Genomic DNA, 16,543 nt, shown 5'->3' with positions numbered 1-16,543 from the left:
GGAGAGATGAGGGGAAGAGATGGGGGGGAGCGATGGAGAGATGAGGGGAAGAGATGGGGGGGAGAGATGGAGAGATGAGGGGTAGAGATGGGGGGGAGAGATGGAGAGATGAGGGGAAGAGATGGGGGGGAGAGAGGGAGAGATGAGGGGAAGAGATGGGGGGGAGAGATGGAGAGATGAGGGGAGAGAGAGGGAGAGATGAGGGGAAGAGATGGGGGGGAGAGATGGAGTGATGAGGGGAAGAGATGGGCGGGAGAGATGGAGAGATGAGGGGAAGAGATGGGGGGGAGAGATGGAGAGATGAGGGGTAGAGATGGGGGGGGAGAGATGGAGAGATGAGGGAAGAGATGGGGGGGAGAGAGGGAGAGATGAGGGAAGAGATGGGGGGGAGAGATGGAGAGATGAGGGGGAGAGAGGAGAGATGAGGGAAGAGATGGGGGGGAGAGATGGAGTGATGAGGGAAGAGATGGGGGGGAGAGATGGAGAGGATGAGGGGAAGAGATGGGGGGAGAGATGGAGAGATGAGGGGAAGAGATGGGGGGGGAGAGATGGAGAGATGAGGGGAAGAGATGGGAGTGGGAGAGGAGATGGGGGGAGAGATGAGATGAGGAGGGGAGAGATGGGGGGAGAGATGGGAGGGGGGGAGAGAGATAGGGGAAGAGATGGGGGGAGAGATGGAGAGAGGAAGAGATGGGGGGAGAGATGGAGAGATGAGGGAGAGATGGGGGGAGATGGAGAGATGAGGGGAGAGATGGGGGGGAGAGATGGAGAGATGAGGGGAAGAGATGGGGGGAGAGATGGAGAGATGAGGGGAAGAGATGGGGGGAGAGGAGAGATGGGGGGAGAGTGGGGAGAGATGAGGGGAGAGATGGGAGAGTGAGAGTTGGGGGAGAGATGGGGGGAGAAGATGATGAGAGGGGGAGAGATGGGGAGGAGAGATGGGGGAGAGATGGAGGGGAGAGAGAGATGGGGGAGAGATGGAGAGTTGAGGGGAAGAGATGGGGGAGAGATGGGAGTGAGGGAGAGATGGGGGGGGATGGAGAGTGAGATGGGGAGAGATGGGGGGAGAGATGGGAGAGATGAGGGGGAAGAGGATGGGGGGGGGAGAGATGGGGAGTGATGAGGGTGAGGATGTGGGGGGGGAGAGATGGAGAGATGAGGGGAAGAGATGGGGGGGAGAGTTGGAGAGATGAGGGGAAGAGATGGGGGGGGAGAGATGGAGAGATGAGGGGAAGAGATGGGGGGGAGAGATGGAGAGATGGGGGTGAGTGGGGGATGAGATGGGGGGGAGAGAGGAGAGTTGGGGGGAAGAGATGGGGGGGAGTGTGGGAGATGGGGGGTGTGAGTTGGGTTGGGGGAGGTGATGGGGGGAGCGATGGGGGGGAGGGGAGCGATGGGGGGGAGAGGGGGAGCGATGGGGGGAGAGGGGGAGCGATGGGGGGAGAGGGGGAGCGATGGGGGGAGAGAGGGAGCGATGGGGGGAGAGAGGGAGCGATGCGGGGGAGAGATGGGGGGAGAGAGGGAGCTCTGTGGGGAGAGATGGGGGAGAGAGGGGAGCGATGGGGGGGAGAGATGGGGGGAGAGAGGGAGCGATGGGGGGGAGAGATGGGGGAGAGAGGGAGCGATGGGGGGGGAGAGATGGGGGGAGAGAGGGAGCGATGGGCGGAGAGATGGGGGTAGAGAGGGAGCGATGGGGGGGAGAGAGGGAGCGATGGGGGGGAGAGATGGGGGAGAGAGGGAGCGATGGGGGGGAGAGATGGGGGGAGAGAGGGAGCGATGGGGGGGAGAGATGGGGGGAGAGAGGGAGCGATGGGGGGGAGAGATGGGGGAGAGAGGGGGCGATGGGGGGGAGAGATGGGGGGAGAGAGGGAGCGATGGGGGGGAGAGAGGGAGCGATGGGTGGGAGAGATGGGGGCAGAGAGGGAGCGATGGGGGTGAGAGGGAGCGATGGGGGGGAGAGATGGGGGGAGAGAGGGAGCGATGGGGGGGAGAGATGGGAGAGAGGGAGCGATGGGGGGGAGAGATGGGGGGAGAGAGGGAGCGATGGGGGGGGAGAGAGGGAGCGATGGGGGGGAGAGATGGGGCAGAGAGGGAGCGATGGGTGGGAGAGATGGGGGCAGAGAGGGAGCGATGGGGGGGAGAGATGGGGGCAGAGAGGGAGCGATGGGGGGGAGAGATGGGGGCAGAGAGGGAGCGATGGGGGGGAGAGATGGGGGCAGAGAGGGAGCGATGGGGGGGAGAGATGGGGGCAGAGAGGGAGCGATGGGGGGAGAGAGGGAGCGATGGGGCGGAGAGATGGGGGGGGAGCGATGGGGGGAGAGAGGGAGCGATGGGGGGGGAGAGATGGCGGGAGAGAGGGAGCGATGGGGGGAGAGAGGGAGCGATGGGGGGGAGAGATGGGGGGAGAGAGGGAGCGATGGGGGGGAGAGATGGGGGGAGAGAGGGAGCGATGGGAGGGAGAGATGGGGGGAGAGAGGGAGCGATGGGGGGGAGAGAGGGAGCGATGGGGGGGAGAGATGGGGGCAGAGAGGGAGCGATGGGGGGGAGTGATGGGGGGGAGAGAGGGAGCGATGGGGGGGGAGAGAGGGAGCGATGGGGGGGAGAGAGGGAGCGATGGGGGGGAGAGATGGGGGGAGAGAGGGAGCGATGGGGGGGGAGCGATGGGGGGGAGAGAGGGAGCGATGGGGGGGAGAGAGGGAGCGATGGGGGGGGAGAGAGGGAGCGATGGGGGGGAGAGATGGGGGGGGAGCGATGGGGGGAGAGAGGGAGCGATGGGGGGGAGAGATGGCGGGAGAGAGGGAGCGATGGGGGGGAGAGATGGCGGGAGAGAGGGAGCGATGGGGGGAGAGATGGCGGGAGAGAGGGAGCGATGGGGGGGAGAGATGGCGGGAGAGAGGGAGCGATGGGGGGGAGAGATGGGGGGAGAGAGGGAGCGATGGGGGGGAGAGATGGGGGGAGAGAGGGAGCGATGGGGGGAGAGATGGGGGGAGAGAGGGAGCGATGGGGGGAGAGATGGGGGAGAGAGGGAGCGATGGGGGGGAGAGATGGGGGGAGAGAGGGAGCGATGGGGGGGAGAGATGGGGGGGAGAGAGGGAGCGATGGGGGGGAGAGATGGGGGGAGAGAGGGAGCGATGGGGGGAGAGATGGGGGAGAGAGGGAGCGATGGGGGGGAGAGATGGGGGAGAGAGGGAGCGATGGGGGGAGAGATGGGGGAGAGAGGGAGCGATGGGGGGGGAGAGATGGGGGGAGAGAGGGAGCGATGGGGGGAGAGATGGGGGGAGAGAGGGAGCGATGGGGGGGGAGAGAGGGAGCGATGGGGGGGGAGAGAGGGAGCGATGGGGGGGGAGAGAGGGAGCGATGGGGGGGAGAGAGGGAGCGATGGGGGGGGAGAGAGGGAGCGATGGGGGGGGGAGAGAGGGAGCGATGGGGGGGGAGAGAGGGAGCGATGGGGGGGAGAGATGGGGGAGAGAGGGAGCGATGGGGGGAGAGAGGGAGCGATGGGGGGGGAGAGGGAGCGATGGGGGGGGAGAGAGGGAGCGATGGGGGGAGAGATGGGGGGAGAGAGGAGCGATGGGGGGAGAGATGGGGGAGAGAGGGAGCGATGGGGGGGAGAGGGGGGAGAGAGGGAGCGATGGGGGGGAGAGAGGGAGCGATGGGGGGGGAGAGAGGGAGCGATGGGGGGGGGGAGAGAGGGAGCGATGGGGGGGGAGAGAGGGAGCGATGGGGGGAGAGATGGGGGAGAGAGGGAGCGATGGGGGGGAGAGAGGGAGCGATGGCGGGGGAGAGAGGGAGCGATGGCGGGGGAGAGAGGAGCGATGGCGGGGGAGAGAGGAGCGATGGGGGGGAGAGAGGGAGCGATGGGGGGGGAGAGAGGGAGCGATGGGGGGGGAGAGAGGGAGCGATGGGGGGGCAGAGAGGGAGCGATTGGGGGGGAGAGAGGAGCGATGGGGGGGGAGAGAGGAGCGATGGGGGGGGAGAGAGGGAGCGATGGGGGGGAGAGATGGGGGGAGAGAGGGAGCGATGGGGGGGAGAGAGGGAGCGATGGGGGGGGAGAGAGGGAGCGATGGGGGGGGGAGAGAGGGAGCGATGGGGGGGCAGAGAGGGAGCGATGGGGGGGGGAGAGAGGGAGCGATGGGGGGGGAGAGAGGGAGCGATGGGGGGAGAGATGGGGGGAGAGAGGGAGCGATGGGGGGGAGAGAGGGAGCGATGGGGGGAGAGAGGGAGCGATGGGGGGGGAGAGAGGGAGCGATGGGGGGGGAGAGAGGGAGCGATGGGGGGGGAGAGAGGGAGCGATGGGGGGGGAGAGAGGGAGCGATGGGGGGGGAGAGAGGAGCGATGGGGGGGGAGAGAGGGAGCGATGGGGGGGGAGAGAGGGAGCGATGGGGGGGGAGAGAGGGAGCGATGGGGGGGAGAGAGGGAGCGATGGGGGGGAGAGAGGGAGCGATGGGGGGGAGAGAGGGAGCGATGGGGGGGAGAGAGGGAGCGATGGGGGGGAGAGAGGGAGCGATGGGGGGGGAGAGAGGGAGCGATGGGGGGGGAGAGAGGGAGCGATGGGGGGGGAGAGAGGGAGCGATGGGGGGAGAGAGGGAGCGATGGGGGGGAGAGAGGGAGCGATGGGGGGGAGAGATGGGGGGGAGAGAGGGAGCGATGGGGGGGAGAGAGGGAGCGATGGGGGAGAGATGGGGGCAGAGAGGGAGCGATGGGGGGGAGCGATGGGGGGGGGAGAGAGGGAGCGATGGGGGGGGGAGAGAGGGAGCGATGGGGGGGGGAGAGAGGGAGCGATGGGGGGGGGAGAGAGGGAGCGATGGGGGGGGAGAGAGGGAGCGATGGGGGGGGAGAGAGGGAGCGATGGGGGGGGAGAGAGGGAGCGATGGGGGGGGAGAGAGGGAGCGATGGGGGGGGAGAGAGGGAGCGATGGGGGGGGAGAGAGGGAGCGATGGGGGGGGAGAGAGGGAGCGATGGGGGGGGAGAGAGGGAGCGATGGGGGGGGAGAGAGGGAGCGATGGGGGGGGAGAGAGGGAGCGATGGGGGGGGGGAGAGGGAGCGATGGGGGGGGAGAGAGGGAGCGATGGGGGGGGAGAGAGGGAGCGATGGGGGGGGAGAGAGGGAGCGATGGGGGGGAGAGAGGGAGCGATGGGGGGGAGAGAGGGAGCGATGGGGGGGGAGAGATGGGGGGAGAGAGGGAGCGATGGGGGGGAGAGAGGGAGCGATGGGGGGGAGAGATGGGGGGAGAGAGGGAGCGATGGGGGGGAGAGATGGGGGCAGAGAGGGAGCGATGGGGGGGAGCGATGGGGGGGGAGAGAGGGAGCGATGGGGGGGGAGAGAGGGAGCGATGGGGGGGGAGAGAGGGAGCGATGGGGGGGGAGAGAGGGAGCGATGGGGGGGGAGAGAGGGAGCGATGGGGGGGGAGAGAGGGAGCGATGGGGGGGGAGAGAGGGAGCGATGGGGGGGGAGAGAGGGAGCGATGGGGGGGGAGAGAGGGAGCGATGGGGGGGGAGAGAGGGAGCGATGGGGGGGGAGAGAGGGAGCGATGGGGGGGGAGAGAGGGAGCGATGGGGGGGAGAGAGGGAGCGATGGGGGGGAGAGAGGGAGCGATGGGGGGGAGAGAGGGAGCGATGGGGGGGAGAGAGGGAGCGATGGGGGGGAGAGAGGGAGCGATGGGGGGGAGAGAGGGAGAGATGGGGGGAGAGAGGGAGCGATGGGGGGGAGAGATGGGGGCAGAGAGGGAGCGATGGGGGGGAGCGATGGGGGGGAGAGAGGGAGCGATGGGGGGGGGAGAGAGGGAGCGATGGGGGGGGAGAGAGGGAGCGATGGGGGGGGAGAGAGGGAGCGATGGGGGGGGGAGAGAGGGAGCGATGGGGGGGAGAGAGGGAGCGATGGGGGGGAGAGAGGGAGAGATGGGGGGAGAGAGGGAGCGATGGGGGGGAGAGATGGGGGCAGAGAGGGAGCGATGGGGGGGAGCGATGGGGGGGAGAGAGGGAGCGATGGGGGGGGGAGAGAGGGAGCGATGGGGGGGGAGAGAGGGAGCGATGGGGGGGGAGAGAGGGAGCGATGGGGGGGGGAGAGAGGGAGCGATGGGGGGGGGAGAGAGGGAGCGATGGGGGGGGAGAGAGGGAGCGATGGGGGGGGAGAGAGGGAGCGATGGGGGGGGAGAGAGGGAGCGATGGGGGGGGAGAGAGGGAGCGATGGGGGGGGAGAGAGGGAGCGATGGGGGGGGAGAGAGGGAGCGATGGGGGGGGAGAGAGGGAGCGATGGGGGGGGGAGAGAGGGAGCGATGGGGGGGAGAGAGGGAGCGATGGGGGGGAGAGAGGGAGCGATGGGGGGGAGAGAGGGAGCGATGGGGGGGAGAGAGGGAGCGATGGGGGGGAGAGATGGGGGGAGAGAGGGAGCGATGGGGGGGAGAGATGGGGGCAGAGAGGGAGCGATGGGGGGGAGCGATGGGGGGGAGAGAGGGAGCGATGGGGGGGGGAGAGAGGGAGCGATTGGGGGGGAGAGAGGGAGCGATGGGGGGGGGAGAGAGGGAGCGATGGGGGGGGGAGAGAGGGAGCGATTGGGGGGGGGAGAGAGGGAGCGATGGGGGGGGAGAAAGGGAGCGATGGGGGGGGAGAGAGGGAGCGATGGGGGGGAGAGAGGGAGCGATGGGGGGGAGAGATGGGGGGAGAGAGGGAGCGATGGGAGAGAGGGAGCGATGGGGGGGGAGAGAGGGAGCGATGGGGGGGGAGAGAGGGAGCGATGGGGGGGAGAGAGGGAGCGATGGGGGGGAGAGATGGGGGGAGAGAGGGAGCGATGGGGGGGAGAGAGGGAGCGATGGGGGGGAGAGATGGGGGCAGAGAGGGAGCGATGGGGGGAGAGAGGGAGCGATGGGGGGGAGAGAGGGAGCGATGGGGGGGAGAGATGGGGGCAGAGAGGGAGCGATGGGAGGGAGCGATGGGGGGGGGAGAGAGGGAGCGATTGGGGGGGAGAGAGGGAGCGATGGGGGGGGGAGAGAGGGAGCGATGGGGGGGGAGAGAGGGAGCGATGGGGGGGGAGAGAGGGAGCGATGGGGGGGGAGAGAGGGAGCGATGGGGGGGAGAGAGGGAGCGATGGGGGGGAGAGATGGGGGGAGAGAGGGAGCGATGGGAGAGAGGGAGCGATGGGGGGGGAGAGAGGGAGCGATGGGGGGGGAGAGAGGGAGCGATGGGGGGGAGAGAGGGAGCGATGGGGGGGAGAGATGGGGGGAGAGAGGGAGCGATGGGGGGGAGAGAGGGAGCGATGGGGGGGAGAGATGGGGGCAGAGAGGGAGCGATGGGGGGGAGAGATGGGGGCAGAGAGGGAGCGATGGGGGGGAGAGATGGGGGGAGAGAGGGAGCGATGGGGGGGAGAGAGGGAGCGATGGGGGGGAGAGATGGGGGGGAGCGATGGGGGGAGAGAGGGAGCGATGGGGGGGAGAGATGGCGGGAGAGAGGGAGCGATGGGGGGGAGAGATGGCGGGAGAGAGGGAGCGATGGGGGGGAGAGATGGGGGGAGAGAGGGAGCGATGGGGGGGAGAGATGGGGGGAGAGAGGGAGCGATGGGGGGGAGAGATGGGGGCAGAGAGGGAGCGATGGGGGGGCAGAGAGGGAGCGATGGGGGGGGAGAGAGGGAGCGATGGGGGGGGAGAGAGGGAGCGATGGGGGGGGAGAGAGGGAGCGATGGGGGGGGAGAGAGGGAGCGATGGGGGGGGAGAGAGGGAGCGATGGGGGGGGAGAGAGGGAGCGATGGGGGGGGAGAGAGGGAGCGATGGGGGGGAGAGATGGGGGCAGAGAGGGAGCGATGGGGGGGAGAGATGGGGGGAGAGAGGGAGCGATGGGGGGGGAGAGAGGGAGCGATGGGGGGGAGAGATGGGGGCAGAGAGGGAGCGATGGGAGGGAGCGATGGGGGGGGGAGAGAGGGAGCGATTGGGGGGGAGAGAGGGAGCGATGGGGGGGGGAGAGAGGGAGCGATGGGGGGGGAGAGAGGGAGCGATGGGGGGGGAGAGAGGGAGCGATGGGGGGGGAGAGAGGGAGCGATGGGGGGGGAGAGAGGGAGCGATGGGGGGGAGAGAGGGAGCGATGGGGGGGGAGAGATGGGGGGAGAGAGGGAGCGATGGGAGAGAGGGAGCGATGGGGGGGGAGAGAGGGAGCGATGGGGGGGGAGAGAGGGAGCGATGGGGGGGAGAGAGGGAGCGATGGGGGGGAGAGATGGGGGGAGAGAGGGAGCGATGGGGGGGAGAGAGGGAGCGATGGGGGGGAGAGATGGGGGCAGAGAGGGAGCGATGGGGGGGAGAGATGGGGGCAGAGAGGGAGCGATGGGGGGGAGAGATGGGGGGAGAGAGGGAGCGATGGGGGGGAGAGAGGGAGCGATGGGGGGGAGAGATGGGGGGGAGCGATGGGGGGAGAGAGGGAGCGATGGGGGGGAGAGATGGCGGGAGAGAGGGAGCGATGGGGGGGAGAGATGGGGGGAGAGAGGGAGCGATGGGGGGGAGAGATGGGGGGAGAGAGGGAGCGATGGGGGGGAGAGATGGGGGGAGAGAGGGAGCGATGGGGGGGAGCGATGGGGGGGAGAGAGGGAGCGATTGGGGGGGAGAGAGGGAGCGATGGGGGGGGAGAGAGGGAGCGATGGGGGGGGAGAGAGGGAGCGATGGGGGGGGAGAGAGGGAGCGATGGGGGGGGGAGAGAGGGAGCGATGGGGGGGGGAGAGAGGGAGCGATGGGGGGGAGAGAGGGAGCGATGGGGGGGGGAGAGAGGGAGCGATAGGGGGGGAGAGAGGGAGCGATGGGGGGGGGGAGAGAGGGAGCGATGGGGGGGGAGAGAGGGAGCGATGGGGGGGAGAGATGGGGGGAGAGAGGGAGCGATGGGGGGGAGAGAGGGAGCGATGGGGGGGGATAGAGGGAGCGATGGGGGGGGATAGAGGGAGCGATGGGGGGGGAAGAGAGGGAGCGATGGGGGGGGAGAGAGGGAGCGATGTGGGGGGAGAGAGGGAGCGATGGGGGGGGAGAGAGGGAGCGATGGGGGGGGAGAGAGGGAGCGATGGGGGGGGAGAGAGGGAGCGATGGGGGGGAGAGAGGGAGCGATGGGGGGGAGAGATGGGGGGAGAGAGGGAGCGATGGGGGGGAGAGAGGGAGCGATGGGGGGGAGAGATGGGGGCAGAGAGGGAGCGATGGGGGGGAGAAATGGGGGCAGAGAGGGAGCGATGGGGGGGAGAGATGGGGGCAGAGAGGGAGCGATGGGGGGGAGCGATGGGGGGGAGAGAGGGAGCGATGGGGGGGGGAGAGAGGGAGCGATGGGGGGGGGAGAGAGGGAGCGATGGGGGGGGGAGAGAGGGAGCGATGGGGGGGGGAGAGAGGGAGCGATGGGGGGGGGAGAGAGGGAGCGATGGGGGGGGAGAGAGGGAGCGATGGGGGGGGGAGAGAGGGAGCGATGGGGGGGGAGAGAGGGAGCGATGGGGGGGAGAGAGGGAGCGATGGGGGGGGAGAGAGGGAGCGATGGGGGGGAGAGAGGGAGCGATGGGGGGGAGAGAGGGGGGGAGAGAGGGAGCGATGGGGGGGAGAGATGGGGGGAGAGAGGGAGCGATGGGGGGGAGAGAGGGAGCGATGGGGGGGAGAGATGGGGGGAGAGAGGGAGCGATGGGAGAGAGGGAGCGATGGGGGGGAGAGATGGGGGCAGAGAGGGAGCGATGGGGGGGAGAGAGGGAGCGATGGGGGGGGAGAGAGGGAGCGATGGGGGGGGAGAGAGGGAGCGATGGGGGGGGAGAGAGGGAGCGATGGGGGGGGAGAGAGGGAGCGATGGGGGGGGAGAGAGGGAGCGATGGGGGGGGAGAGAGGGAGCGATGGGGGGGGAGAGAGGGAGCGATGGGGGGGGAGAGAGGGAGCGATGGGGGGGGAGAGAGGGAGCGATGGGGGGGAGAGAGGGAGCGATGGGGGGGAGAGATGGGGGGAGAGAGGGAGCGATGGGGGGGAGAGAGGGAGCGATGGGGGGGAGAGATGGGGGGAGAGAGGGAGCGATGGGAGAGAGGGAGCGATGGGGGGGAGAGATGGGGGCAGAGAGGGAGCGATGGGGGGGAGAGAGGGAGCGATGGGGGGGGAGAGAGGGAGCGATGGGGGGGGAGAGAGGGAGCGATGGGGGGGGGAGAGAGGGAGCGATGGGGGGGGAGAGAGGGAGCGATGGGGGGGGAGAGAGGGAGCGATGGGGGGGGAGAGAGGGAGCGATGGGGGGGGAGAGAGGGAGCGATGGGGGCGAGAGATGGGGGGAGAGAGGGAGCGATGGGGGGGAGAGATGGGGGCAGAGAGGGAGCGATGGGGGGGAGAGATGGGGGCAGAGAGGGAGCGATGGGGGGAGAGATGGGGGCAGAGAGGGAGCGATGGGGGGGAGAGATGGGGGCAGAGAGGGAGCGATGGGGGGGAGAGATGGGGGCAGAGAGGGAGCGATGGGGGGGCAGAGAGGGAGCGATGGGGGGGCAGAGAGGGAGCGATGGGGGGGGAGAGAGGGAGCGATGGGGGGGGAGAGAGGGAGCGATGGGGGGGGAGAGAGGGAGCGATGGGGGGGGAGAGAGGGAGCGATGGGGGGGGAGAGAGGGAGCGATGGGGGGGGAGAGAGGGAGCGATGGGGGGGGAGAGAGGGAGCGATGGGGGGGGAGAGAGGGAGCGATGGGGGGGGAGAGAGGGAGCGATGGGGGGGGAGAGAGGGAGCGATGGGGGGGGAGAGAGGGAGCGATGGGGGGGGAGAGAGGGAGCGATGGGGGGGGAGAGAGGGAGCGATGGGGGGGGAGAGAGGGAGCGATGGGGGGGGAGAGAGGGAGCGATGGGGGGGGAGAGAGGGAGCGATGGGGGGGGAGAGAGGGAGCGATGGGGGGGGAGAGAGGGAGCGATGGGGGGGGAGAGAGGGAGCGATGGGGGGGGAGAGAGGGAGCGATGGGGGGGGAGAGAGGGAGCGATGGGGGGGAGAGAGGGAGCGATGGGGGGGAGAGAGGGAGCGATGGGGGGGGAGAGAGGGAGCGATGGGGGGGGAGAGAGGGAGCGATGGGGGGGGAGAGAGGGAGCGATGGGGGGGGAGAGAGGGAGCGATGGGGGGGGAGAGAGGGAGCGATGGGGGGGGAGAGAGGGAGCGATGGGGGGGAGAGAGGGAGCGATGGGGGGGAGAGAGGGAGCGATGGGGGGGAGAGAGGGAGCGATGGGGGGGAGAGAGGCAGCGATGGGGGGGAGAGATGGGGGGAGAGAGGGAGCGATGGGGGGGAGAGAGGGAGCGATGGGGGGGAGAGAGGGAGCGATGGGGGGGAGAGATGGGGGGAGAGAGGGAGCGATGGGGGGGAGAGAGGGAGCGATGGGGGGGAGAGATGGGGGCAGAGAGGGAGCGATGGGTGGGAGAGATGGGGGCAGAGAGGGAGCGATGGGGGGGAGAGATGGGGGCAGAGAGGGAGCGATGGGGGGGAGAGATGGGGGCAGGGAGGGAGCGATGGGGGGGAGAGATGGGGGCAGGGAGGGAGCGATGGGGGGGAGAGATGGGGGCAGAGAGGGAGCGATGGGGGGGAGAGATGGGGGCAGAGAGGGAGCGATGGGGGGGAGAGATGGGGGCAGAGAGGGAGCGATGGGGGGGAGAGATGGGGGGAGAGAGGGAGCGATGGGGGGGAGAGAGGGAGCGATGGGGGGGAGAGATGGGGGCAGAGAGGGAGCGATGGGGGCAGAGAGGGAGCGATGGGGGGGAGAGATGGGGAGAGAGAGGGAGCGCTGGGGGGGAGAGATGGGGGGAGAGAGGGAGCGCTGCGGGGGAGAGATGGGGGGAGAGAGGGAGCGATGGGGGGGAGAGATGGGGGGGGAGAGGGAGCGATGGGGGGGAGAGATGGGGGGAGAGAGGGAGCGATGGGGGGGAGAGATGGGGGGAGAGAGGGAGCGATGGGGCGGAGAGATGGGGGGAGAGAGGGAGCGATGGGGCGGAGAGATGGGGGGAGAGAGGGAGCGATGGGGCGGAGAGATGGGGGGAGAGAGGGAGCGATGGGGGGGAGAGATGGGGGGAGAGAGGGAGCGATGGGGGGGAGAGATGAGGGGAGAGAGGGAGCGATGGGGGGGAGAGATGGGGGGAGAGAGGGAGCGATGGGGGGGAGAGATGGGGGGAGAGAGGGAGCGATGGCGGGAGAGAGGGAGCGATGGCGGGGCGAGATGGGGTAAGAGAGGGAGCGATGGGGGGGCGAGATGGGGGGAGAGAGGGAGCGATGGGGGGGAGAGATGGGGGAGAGAGGGAGCGATGGGGGGGAGAGATGGGGGGAGAGAGGGAGCGATGGGGGGGAGAGATGGGGGGAGAGAGGGAGCGATGGGGGGAGAGAGGGAGCGATGGGGGGAGAGAGGGAGCGATGGGGGGGAGAGATGGGGGGAGAGAGGGAGCGATGGGGGGGAGAGATGGGGGGAGAGAGGGAGCGATGGGGGGGAGAGATGGGGGGAGAGAAGGGGAGAGTGGGTGGGGGCGAGTGTGGGAGGGAGGGGAGAGGTGGGGTGTGAGGGGGGAGAGGTGGGGTGTGAGGTGAGTGAGGGAGAGAGGGGGAGAGCGAGGGGGGAGAGAGAGGGTAGAGTGGGTGGGAGGGGGGAGAGGTGAGGTTTGAGGGGGGAGTGGTGGGGTGTGAGGGGGGAGTGGTGGGGTGAGAGGGGGAGGGGTGGGGTGAGAGGGGGAGGGGTGGGGTGAGAGGGGGAGGGGAGAGAGGGGAGAGTGGGTGGAGGGGAGAGTGGGTGGAGGGGAGGGAGGGGAGATTGGGTGGAGGGGAGGGAGGGGAGAGTGGGTGGGAGGGGAGGGAGGGGAGAGTGGGTGGGAGGGGAGGGAGGGGCGAGTGGGTGGGAGGGGAGGGAGGGGAGAGTGGGTGGGAGGGGAGGGAGGGGGGAGTGGGTGGGAGGGGAGGGAGGGGGGAGTGGGTGGGAGGGGAGAGGAGCTGAGTGAGGGTGGGGTGGGAGAGGAGAGGGCAGAGAGGGTAGGAGAGAGGGGAGAGGGGCAGAGAGGGTCGGAGGGGAGAGAGAGGGAGAGTTGGGTGAGGGGTTGACGGTGAGGGCTGGAAGGCAATGATGAGGGGAGGGTTTGGGGATGGGTGTGAAGGAGGGTGGGGCTGTGAGGGGGGAAGATGGGAAAGGGCAAGAGAGGAGCAAGGTGAGGGAGGGAAGGGGTGAGTGGAGGAGGGGGTGGCGCACGGGCATTCTGAAGGCTTTGTGCTGGGGGCAAGATTGGTTGGGCAGTTGGTGGAGTGAATCTGGGCATGGGATTAACTGGGTGTGCAGAGCGTCTGGCGGAGACTCGAGTCAGGGATGAAAGAGGTGGTACCAGTTGGAAGATTCCTTTCCCGTGATTCTGGGATGATTTGGCTGGAACATATAGAAAGAAAATCTATGAATAAGGAATCCATGAAAATAGTTTGGGAGAAATTTCCTCACTTGATATTTTGTGAATCTTTGGAATACTGTGGCTTGGAGCGCTCTGGATGTTGAGTCATTGACCATTTCCAGAAGTGGGTTTACAGATTTTTCTTAGATACTGAGGAATATGCTGTTTTGAGGTTGAAAACTGCTCGGATTGTGTCGAATTGCCTACTCTTGCTGCTACATTTCCTACAGAAATGTCCAGCCTGAGCAAACTGTAGGTTTAAGTGTGCTGATCTTGCCCCGTGCTGCTGCTGTCGATTGTTGCTGTCATGAACAGAAAGTTTGCAGATTTGGCGGGTGCTCGGGTGATTTGCCTGTTCTTGAAGTTTAAATCCTGTTTGTTTTCTGCAGTGTTTGTTTGGATTTGCATAACCAGGCCGCCATGACTTTGCAGCAATTGTTGCGTTTTTCCACCCTCCTGCGATCTTCACTTTCCATCGAGCTTCGGCGAAACATCGGGCTCACTGCTGTGGTGTTTAACAAGACCAAGAACCTCGACCCAATCCAAAAGCTCTTTATTGATAAGATCCATGAGTATGACTCGAAGAGCAAGTAAGTGACTTAAAGACAAAATCAGAAATTGCCTTCATTCTTGCTTTGCTATCCTCTTTAGAAACAGGAATAGGCCATTCAGCCTCTTGAGCCTGTTCCATCATTCAGCAAATAAGTCTTTTTGGAATTGTTACTGATAGAAACATGGCAGCTCATTTTGGCACAGCAAATTTCCACAAACAACGGTGTGATAATCAGCAGATAATTTCTTTCCATGTTGGTCAAGGTATAAATAATGACTGGGATACAGGTGGAATTCCCTGTTTGTTTTACACCCACCTGGTGGGGGAATTGACTGGATCTCAATTTAATATCTTGCTTGGAGACATAAAAGACCCCACTGAAGAACGTGGAATTTAAATCTGCAGTGACTCTCTTGGAAGTGTTTGTGCTATCCCTGTCTACTACTGCGAGTGCCTTGTAAACTTCAGGAGCTGTATAATTGTAGTGAAATCTGTCTCTGAAGATGTTCGATAGTGGAAATCTGAAATATCTCGTTGAGTTTTCATATTAACTCCACACATATATTTTCAGAGTAACTGGTAACTTTGAGTCATGTGACGGCAGGTTGGAAGAGTGAAGAGTGTACGTCTGCAGTATGTGTGACGTTCTGGACTTTTCCATGTGTTCCAAACTCCCATATCTGGGAGTCCCATATTCCGGATTTCTGAACTTGAACAGCGTCTGGAGTCTCTGTCCTCATCCTGGAGGCAAATAACACTTTTCAGGAGCTGGTCTTCCACAGATTAGAAGCATACAGACAGAGAGGGAATGGGTGACTGCCAGGCTAAGAGAAGCAGGCAGATAGTGCAGGAGTCACCTGAGTCTGTCTTACTTGCTAATTGGTATTCCAGTTGGAAACTAGTGAGGGTGATGGTTCCTCAGGAGAATTCAAACAGAGTCAATACCATGGCACCATGGGTAACTCAGTCGGAAAAAAGAATTGAAAAGCAACAGTTACAGGGGAGTCCATAGTCTTGGGATCAGTTGGGCATTTCTGTAGCAGTAAACATAACCCAAAAATGGGGTGTTGCCTTTCTGGCGTGCCACAGTCCAATAATGGCGTGGAGCAGCTGCAAGAATCTTACTGTTTAAGAACATTTGCCTTAGCATCGGTGAATCTGTGTGAACAGGACACCAAGTGATAACATTCACACTGTGGGAGCGCCATCAGCCAAAAGCTGTGGCCCACTTTAACGCTAATGATGGAGGTCAGGAGAGGGATGAGGTCCTGAAGACACATGTCAGGGTGTTAAGAAGGAAATTTCCAAAAAAAGTCTTGATCAGTAATCCCGGGAAAGTCCCAGGATTACTCCCAGTGCCATGTGCTAGTGAGCATTAGAGCAGGAAGATGAGTTGATTGAGCACGCAGCTGGAGAACTGGTGCAGGGGGAAGGGTATCAGCTTTCTCAGGAATTGGCACTGGTTCTGGGACAAGTGGGATCTGTGCAAGCTGCATGTGTTACACCTTAATGGGACTCGGATTGGGACTGTGATCCTCACAGGAAGTTGAAGTGTTGTTGGAGTGGATTGAAACTTAGTTGTTGGATGATGGGAATGTGAAGTGTAACCCAAATTGGAAGAATGTAAAATTGGAAACAGGAAGTTGAAAATATGCAAGAGGATCTAGAAGACAGGAGGGACAATAATGGGATAAGGGGCAGTGGAAAGGTGAAGGCATACCAATGCAGAAGTGAAGAGGGCATCTTCAGTGTTTGATACGAGCAGACTAACTTTGGTTGTGAATTGGTTACAATGGCAGAAAAGTGCGGAAACAAGGATTTGATGTGCCTTTTTTGTTAATACAGAAAAGCAGGTGGTCCTGTGGATGCTGGTCCAGAATACCAGAAGAACATGGAGGATGAGATTGCCAAGTTGCAGCGGCTCTATGGGGGAGGAGACCTCACCAAATTCCCAGATTTTAAATTTGAAGGTAGGCATCTTGAATAATGTAGATTGTAAGCAAAAAAATTCTTGTGAATGGGTGGCTTTGGTCAGTTTTAGACTTTTACTGCAATTCTGACAGAGCAACGCGAGGCAACTTGTGCAAACTGACTTTAAACATTTAAGTTGAAAATATTTATCTTGTGACAGTTGTGTGTGATGCTGCCTAAGAGTTGCTGGAAGATTAAACTCCAGTGAAGGAGTGGGATTGGAATAATTGTGCATTATGTTGAAGATTAAAAACTTTTGTTCATATGAATTTGAGGTTTCTAAAGAAATGTCTGTATTTTTCATCATCCAGAACCGAAATTTGATGAAGTCAGCAAGTGAGTGATGACCTTCAGAAAGGAAAAGATCAGCTGTTCTTTGATATTACCTGGGACTGTAAATGTAATTTAATAAATTCCACTGCACTAAAGTGCTTTTTTTGTTGTTGTGTTGACTGCACATTCTGATCTGTTCAATATACATCAGTAAGCTTCAGACGGTCAGCAACAAGAGATCACATCTGGAGTGAGGCACAGCCTGAGTAATTTTCCAGGGATTGTGGCGCAGAGGGGAGAGGTGCTTTTTCAATTCATAGTTTGTAAGATCTTCTCATTGGGATAAACTGAAGCTCAGGATCAGTGTGAGATCACAGGATACCCTTAGGTTTATTGG

The 16,543-nt window shown here is 64.4% G+C and overlaps 1 protein-coding gene across 2 annotated transcripts in view; it reads left to right on the top strand.

Annotated features, from left to right (window-relative positions):
- atp5pf (ATP synthase peripheral stalk subunit F6) overlaps positions 1–16,304 on the top strand; it is a 17,226-nt gene extending 922 nt beyond the window's left edge. For both annotated transcript variants that reach the window (XM_087992475.1, XM_087992474.1), the window contains exons 2-4: positions 13,739–13,939; positions 15,748–15,872; positions 16,185–16,304. In XM_087992475.1, coding sequence (XP_087848601.1) covers positions 13,770–13,939; positions 15,748–15,872; positions 16,185–16,213 — 324 coding nt within the window. In that variant the 5' untranslated portion in view covers positions 13,739–13,769 and the 3' untranslated portion in view covers positions 16,214–16,304. The remainder of the gene's footprint in view (positions 1–13,738; positions 13,940–15,747; positions 15,873–16,184) is intronic.
- The last annotated feature ends 239 nt before the right edge of the window (positions 16,305–16,543 follow it).

The sequence above is a fragment of the Chiloscyllium plagiosum genome, unplaced genomic scaffold (assembly GCF_037043375.1).
Source record: "Chiloscyllium plagiosum isolate Xiang-an unplaced genomic scaffold, Cpla_swu_hap1 HiC_scaffold_12, whole genome shotgun sequence".
Classification (NCBI taxonomy): Eukaryota; Metazoa; Chordata; class Chondrichthyes; order Orectolobiformes; family Hemiscylliidae; genus Chiloscyllium; species Chiloscyllium plagiosum.
Note: the sequence above shows the minus strand (reverse complement) of the source record. Positions and strands in the feature narration are given on the sequence as shown.